This window comes from Chiloscyllium plagiosum, chromosome 20 (genome assembly GCF_004010195.1).
Source record: "Chiloscyllium plagiosum isolate BGI_BamShark_2017 chromosome 20, ASM401019v2, whole genome shotgun sequence".
Lineage (NCBI taxonomy): Eukaryota > Metazoa > Chordata > Chondrichthyes > Orectolobiformes > Hemiscylliidae > Chiloscyllium > Chiloscyllium plagiosum.
The window spans coordinates 49,175,018-49,182,881 of record NC_057729.1 but is presented as its reverse complement, the minus strand read 5'-3'; the positions used below and the strand labels follow the sequence as shown (position 1 = coordinate 49,182,881).

General features: G+C 42.5%; 1 protein-coding gene across 3 annotated transcripts in view; it reads left to right on the top strand.

Moving 5' to 3' along the window:
• Positions 1-930: 930 nt before the first annotated feature.
• cyldb (cylindromatosis (turban tumor syndrome), b) overlaps positions 931-7,864 on the top strand; it is a 29,811-nt gene continuing 22,877 nt past the window's right edge. For 2 of the 3 annotated variants that reach the window (XM_043710745.1, XM_043710746.1), the window contains exons 1-4: positions 2,800-3,309; positions 3,677-3,935; positions 4,717-5,157; positions 7,180-7,318. In XM_043710745.1, the coding sequence (XP_043566680.1) occupies positions 4,741-5,157; positions 7,180-7,318 (556 nt within the window). In that variant the 5' untranslated portion in view covers positions 2,800-3,309; positions 3,677-3,935; positions 4,717-4,740. Of the gene's footprint in view, positions 1,015-2,799; positions 3,310-3,676; positions 3,936-4,716; positions 5,158-7,179; positions 7,319-7,864 lie in introns of those variants that run through there. The other variant, XM_043710744.1, reaches the window with a different exon arrangement.

Sequence of the window (7,864 nt, the reverse complement as noted above, 5' to 3'; positions counted from 1 at the left end):
AAAGAGCTCTGTGCTGTCTATTGTGCAGTGCATGTCCCTGAAACAGCTCTCTGCTGGCTATTGTGCAGAGCATGTCCCTGAAACAGCTCTGTGCTGTCTATTGTGCAGAGCATGTCCCTGAAACAGCTCTGTGCTGTCTATTGTGCAGTGCATGTCCCTGAAACAGCTCTGTGCTGTCTATTGTACAGTGCATGTCCCTGAAGCAGCTCTGTGCTGTCATTGTGCAGTGCATGTCCCTGAAACAGCTCTCTGCTGGCTATTGTGCAGAGCATGTCCCTGAAACAGCTCTGTGCTGTCTATTGTGCAGTGCATGTCCCTGAAACAGCTCTGTGCTGTCTATTGTGCAGTGCATATCCCTGAAGCAGCTCTGTGCTGTCTATTGTACAGTGCATGTCCCTGAAGCAGCTCTGTGCTGTCTATTGTACAGTGCATGTCCCTGAAGCGGCTCTGTGCTGTCTATTGTACAGTGCATGTCCCTGAAGCGGCTCTGTGCTGTCTATTGTACAGTGCATGTCCCTGAAGCAGCTCTGTGCTGTCTATTGTACAGTGCATGTCCCTGAAGCAGCTCTGTGCTGTCTATTGTACAGTGCATGTCCCTGAAGCAGCTCTGTGCTGTCTATTGTACAGTGCATGTCCCTGAAGGGGCTCTGTGCTGTCTATTGCAGCGCATGTCCCTGATGCGGCTCTGTGCTGTCTATTGTACAGTGCTTGTCCCTGAAGCGGCTCTGTGCTGTCTATTGCAGTGCACGTCCCTGAAGCAGCTCTGTGCTGTCTATTGCAGTGCACGTCCCTGAAGCGTCTCTGTGCTGTCTATTGCAGTGCACGTCCCTGAAGCGGCTCTGTGCTGTCTTTTGCAGTGCTTGTCCCTGAAGCGACTCTGTGCTGTCTTTTGCACAGTGCTGGTCCCTGAAGCAGCTCTGTGCAGTGCACGTGCCCTCAGTTTCACGTGTCCTGCCTCTCGTGGGCTCTCGCGAGATGTGTAGGTGGGGCATGCGCAGTCGGTGCGCCCGGGCGGTAAGTGTGTTTGAGGGGGTTTGGTGGTATTTTTAGCCTGAAGGCGGTTGACCCTCTCTCGGGGTTTGGTGGCCGCGTGCGGGCTCCCCTCGTTCGTCGGGACTGGGATAACCGGAGCGGTGGAGGCTGAGGGCTCTCCGTGAACCGGGCACGGCGGCGGAGGCCGCCCTCGGCCTCAGGCGGGCCCTGTCAGTCGGTTTGAAGTCGAACACCGACAGACCCCGGTTTTATACCGTTTATAAATACGCCTCGGGGGTTGCTCTCCTCACTCGCTGCATTATATTATTACTCATCATCTGGTTTTGACATTAAACCAGCGACGAGTGCCTCGCGGGGTTTGTTGTGCCCCGCTTTCTCCCCCCAGATCCTGTCATTAAACTCTGCCCCTCACTCAGTTTTGGGTTTACGTCTGTTTTAAATTAACAAATAAACTGACTGGACCTTGAAGCCCAAAGAATGCTGCAAAACAGAAACGGAGATTGCTGAGCCTTTCCAGCAGTTTCTGTTTGTTTCGTTTTTGCAAAACCGATTTGCGAATTGCTCGTCCTGATGCAGTGCAATGTTTTCGTTGTTTCCATTTATGAAAATCGACAAGTTGGCTGAGGAGGCGGGCTTCCCACTATATGTGATCTATTAGTTCACAAATTACCTCAAAATTGAAGGGCGCGCACGAATCGAAAGTTTCGGTGGTTTCCCGTGCAGATTTGTAAATTCTATTGGAGCACAGTTGTTAGCTTTTGTGAATGGTATTTCTCACATGTTGCTTCACATTTTTTAGATTAGATTAGATTAGATTACTTACAGTGTGGAAACAGGCCCTTCGGGCCAACAAATCCACACCGACCCGCCGAAGCGCAACCCACCCATTCCCCTACATTTACCCCTATACACCTAACACTACGGGCAATTTAGCATAGCCAATTCACCTGACCTGCACATTTTTGGACTGTGGGAGGAAACCGGAGCACCCGGAGGAAACTCCGGATGTACACCTAACCTGTACATCTTTGGACTGTGGGAGGAAACCCACGCGGACACGGGGAGAACATGCAAACTCCACACAGTCAGTCGTCTGAGGCGGGAATTGAACCCGGGTCTCTGGCACTGTGAGGTAGCAGTGCTAGTCACCGTGCCGCCCACATTGTTTAACCGTTGCAATTTAATTGTTTAGGAAGCCTGTGAAGGCTTAAGAGATTGCAGAAAAGATTAAAGAACATGCTTTTATGTGGATGGGTTGTCCTAAAAGCAGAGAATCATAGAATTCCTACAGTGTGGAAGAAGGCCATTTGGCCTTCCAGTCTATGCTCATCTCCTAACATCATCCCACTTCCGCTACCCTTCCATTTCCCATGACTAATCCACCTAGCTTGTGCAACCCTGGATACTATGTAGAATTTAGAATGACCAATCCACCTAACCTGTACATCTTTGGACTGTGGGAGGAAACCCATGCAGACATGGGGAGAATGTGCAAACTCCATGCAGACAATCACCTGAGGGTGGAATTGAACCCAGGTCCCTGGCACTGAAAGGCAGTGGTACTAACCACTGAGCCAATGTGATCGATTTTATGGTGTTTAAAACAACAAGAAACATGCCAGTGGCTGTATGTGTATTGGTGCCAGCTTAAGTCATCGCTCTCAAAAGGGAAGTGCATAATTTTAAAATTCATTCATGAGATGTGGCTATAGCTGGCTGTGCCAGCATTTATTCCCTGTGCCTAACAATCCTTACTGAAGGCATTGGTGAGTTGCCAATTTGAACTGTTCTGGTCTGTTTTCTGTAGGTAGATTTACATTGTTGCCAGGATTTTGACCCAGTGTCACTGAAAAAACAGTAATATAATTCCAAGTCAGGATGGTAAGTGGCTTTGAGTGGGACTTGCAGATAGTGATATTCCCCTTTGTCCACTGTCCTTGCCCTACCTTTTTTAATCTAATTTTAGAGATGCTGTTACACACCCCCAGATCAGGTGGTACTTGAATCCAGGCCTCTTGGTCCAAAGATAGGAGCATAATGCTGTGCCACAAGAAGGGGCACTGAAGAATCGCTAGAAACAGTGATGAGAGTGGGATATAAAGTGGCTGTGTGTTTGAATGATGTTGTCCAAGGAGCCTTGGTGAATTTCTGCGCTGAATCATTAAGGCATCAGTGGTGGAGGGAGAGGATATTTGTGGAAGTGGTGCCATCATTCGGGTTGCTTTGACTTGGATGTTATCAAGCTTCTTGAATGCTGTTGGATCTACACTCATTCTGGTAAATGGGGGAGTATTCTGTCGCAGTCCTGAGAGGGAGGTGAGTTACTCGCTATAGGATTCCTAATCACTGATCTGCTTTTTTTTTGTCACATTATTTCCACAGCTAGTCCAGTTCAGTTTCTGGTACAAGGCAACTCTTAGATGTTGTTAGTAAGGGATTCAGTGACGGTAATGCCAGTGACTGTCAACAGATTGTCAACAGATATCTAAAGAGTGCTAATTTGCAGAGTTATAGGTAAAGGAGGAGAGAATGGAATTAAGATTAATTCCTATTGTAGAGAAGTATTACAATTCTATAACTGGGTAACTAATGCTGCTGTGACTATGTATGGTGGTGCAACACAGCATCTTGAATACTCTCTTGTTAATATGCTTATGTTTTTGTAATTTTTTTCCATCATAAGGTTTGAATGGAACACAATCTCTAAACCAAGACTGTAATGTTCAGCAATGGATAAGGAAGGAATTATTTGAAGCTAATATAAGCTTGCTAGACTGATTCAACAACAGACAACTTCTTTATGAAGATACTTTTGCAAAATGTCTTGATGACATTCTTATGGAGAACATACATTAGGAATAAAGAAACTGAAAACTAAAAGAGTGTGACAAAATCCTGAATTTTCATTCGATATACATTCTACCACCAGGATATGTGTGCAAGTAAGTCAAAAACTGTTCGTATTCCTCTCAAAAGAATAGTGAGGACGGTTTATTCACTGTCTACCCATCCTATTCATTGCTGTCTTCAATGAGACTTTAGTTGACATCATAAGGGACTGTTATAGGTTGTCTGTGCCAAGTTTTTCTGGAAGATCTGTAGCTTTTTTTTTAAGTAAATGAAATTGTTATTTTGCATACTGCAAGGAACTTAATTGTATTGTACTTATTTAGAAAAAAATCATGAAGTATATTTGTTGGCTTGACCAGCATATATTTCTATATCCGGTCACCCTTGAGGTAGTGGTAAGCTATCTTCTGAACTGCTACAGTCCATTTGGTGTGGATACCCCTACAATACATCTGGGAGGAAGTTTCAGGATTTTGATCCAGCAACACTGAATGAACAGCAATATATTTTCATGGATAATTATTGGGATCGTCCTGAGAAAGGTGCAGGAACAGCTTATGTCCTTTATTTTAGATGAAATGTTTAATGGTCATCTGCTTTGGAGGTCTTTTGATGTCAGCATGGTCCCGGATAGCTTGCCTAGTGAATTAGATCAAAATAGGATCTCTGTGGCTTACTCAGTAATCTGTCATGGAGAGCAGGTGCTCAAGTCTGCAATTTCCAGGATGCTACTCTTGTGAGAGATCAGATTTTTTTGAACTGCTGTGAACCTCTTCAGATACAGTTGTCTCATGATGAAACGAATTTGTTTTTATTTTTGTGGCCTATAAATGGAAAAAACAACCACACTCAATTAATTGTAATCTTTTTCAGGTCCTTGGACCACCCAAAATCGGAATGGGAGGAATTGAAGAAGATAAACATTATTTTATTGTGATGAAAGAATTTACTGAAAACAGGAAGAAGATCCAAAAAGGCTCATTGGGATATTGCACTAGATCAGAAAATGAATTATCTGCAGTTGTGGAGTTTAACAAAAAGACCATAAAATTAGCAAAAGTGAAGCAAGAAGATCTCCAAGAAATCAGCAAGGATGAAGCAGAGTTGCTTCTTGAAATCCAGGACATGTCTCATCGATGTGTACTTGTTCAGAATGAAAATCTTTTCAAATCTATTTCTGTCCTACAAATTAATGACATTGTGCAAGTGAAACGGAACAGGGTAACATGGGTAGGAATTGTCAAAACTATTATCAAATCTAGGCGTGACAGTGGATTGGAACTAAATGGATTGTTGTTTCGAGTAGAGTGTGTGGTAAGCGCATAACTATTACTAAATATTATAGGGTAGTGGCGCTTTCTCACAAAACGTTATCACACTTTCCAACTCAAGGAGGTATTTATAGATTTGTACTGAAGTACTGCAAGATGCAGGACAAAGTACAGTTGATTATGTTTTGTTGGAATATCAATTTTCTTTTGTCTCCTTTCTCATCTATATCTTCTTATTCTGGAATTAGATATTTGTGTAATTTTGGGCTACAGAGCAGCACAGTGGTGCTTAATAGTTAGCACTATTGCCTCACAGTTTCAGGGACCTGGGTTTAATTACGCCCTTGGGTGACTGTGAATTTTGCATATTATCTCCATGTCTATGTGAGTCCAAAGATATGTAGGCTATGTGGATTGGCGGAGATAGGTAGGGGGCTAGGTCTGGATGGTATATTCATTGGAGGGTCTGTGTAGACTTGATGGGTTGAATGGCCTCTTTCTGCATTGTAGGAATTCTTAAAAGTCCAGTGATTAGTCTATGCTTTCACTTTGCACTGAGGCTCAAAATGAGGTAGAAAACTCTGGTGATTTATGTGTTGCAGATTGGCTGTCTTTATCCATTAACATCTGATTTTGACTTCAGTGAGTCCGTATAACAATATAAAATTTTCAGAGTTGACCAAAGCTATAACAACTTTTCATCATGTAACAAACTTGAGATTTTAAATCATTTGTCCACTGCCTGTGAACTTTCCTAGCTGGCCAGAATTTATTGCTCATGCCTAACTTCCCTTAGAAAGTGGTAATGAGGCACTGTCCAAAATCGCTGGAATGCAGGTTGTAAGCCACAGTGTCGTTAGGGAGAAAGTTCCAGGATTTTGATCTAACAATAGTGAAGGAACGATGAAAAAGTTCCAAGTCAGAATGGTGTGGGGCTTGGAGGGAACTTGTAGGTGGCGGATTTCCAGTGTTTTTGTTGTCCTTTTGTATGGTTGAGTTATGAGTTTGGGAGGTGCTGTCAAAGGAGGCTTGATGAGTTACTGCACTACATTTTGTGGATGGTATGCACTGTTGCCACTTTGTGTCAATGGTAGAAGCAGTGAATCTTTAAGATCGTGAATGCGTGCTTGTCAAGTAGGTGCTTTGTCCTGGATAGTGCACAATTTGTGCATTGGTATCCAGACATGTGAAACATATTTCATCACACTTCTGGCTTGTGCCATGTAGATGGTGGGCAAAGTTTGGACACTCAGGACTTGAGTTACTTGCCATTGAATTCCTAAGCCCTGACTTGCCCTTGTGGCCACAGTATTTATATGGCCAATGGTAACCCCCAGAATATTGATAGTGGAGGGTTCAATGATGGTAATACCGTTGAACGTTTTGGGGAGATGGTCTGACCTGTTACTTGTGTGACCATCTTAGATGGTTTTGGAAAACTGGCGTATGTAAATTATTTTCTCCACTAGAGGGGGAATGATTTTCCTTGCTTTGACATGACCTTGTCTCTTTCCCAGGCAAATAAGTTTTTTGAATCCTTAATCCCACACTGAAAGAAACAATATTTTTTTCAACAAAGAATGCAGCTTTTGATTGATTTTCTGTCTTGAAGGTGTCTCCACTTTCTCTTTCCCTCTCCACAGTTGCTGCAAAGGGGTTTTGATTTGTAGAGATTCCTGGGTGCACCAAAGGATACTGTATGTTAGTGGTGTAGTGTATTGTACTATCAAGAATGCCCAATTTTAGTTTTACTTTCATTATACTACAGATCTTGCACCTTTCATGATATTTGCCCACAGGCTGCACACAGACTGGTTTAGGTGGGTAGAATATTCTCTGGTCATGTGGTTATGTTTGGTTGCCTGTATGATTCAACTCTGGAGTGATCCTCTCTTTTAGCATTGAGATAAAAGCTAGAGAAAGTGACCCATTGATTTTCCCTGGTGTTGTTTTCTCATCTCTGTTTGGGGTCAGTTTACATTCTCTTTAAACCTAATAACTTGCAAACTAATGCTGTAGTTATGCTGTTTTGTGTCAAATATTTCTTTTCTCCCATTCAATGCAGGAGGGAGGAGACCATAAAATGAAGGGGAGGAAAAATGACAAAGAAGTTTTCATTAATGCAGGAGATATCACTTGCGCAAGTAATACTAAAGTGGGTCCGTCTCATTCAAATGATAAAGAGAATAAATTATACAGTAATGGTAGGTTCGAACATCAATTGATACTTTTCACTGGTAGGAGTTTATTTTGTGTATATAGCTGTCAATGTGTCTACATTTTTCTAAAGTCTTTGAACATTTTTTTAATACTGATCTCAGTGTATTTTCGTCTTTTAGATAGCTGACGTTTTACAGTATCACATCGATTGATTTAAAAGCTATTTTGTCAGGCCTCTGTAATATAGATCATTCAAGAATCATGGTGATAAAGCTCCCTACATTGACTGAAGATGGGTACTGCAATGTTTTTATGATCCAATAGAGAGCGATAACTCTAAAAGAAAGATTTGAATTGTCACTCACCAAGTTAGAATTGTTCTAACACTTCTAATGTAGCAAACAAAAATCAGTCCTGACTAAATATTACTTAGCAAGCAACTCGTACTCCAAGCAGCAGAAATAATAGCTTTTATTGATGACTTAATACTGCCAATGGGTGCATTTTTCCCAGCTTTGCTGAATCCATAAAGTCCCTCAACCATTGAAGACTCTCTTCCTTGACCCTGTCAGAATTTCTGATCTGTCAGT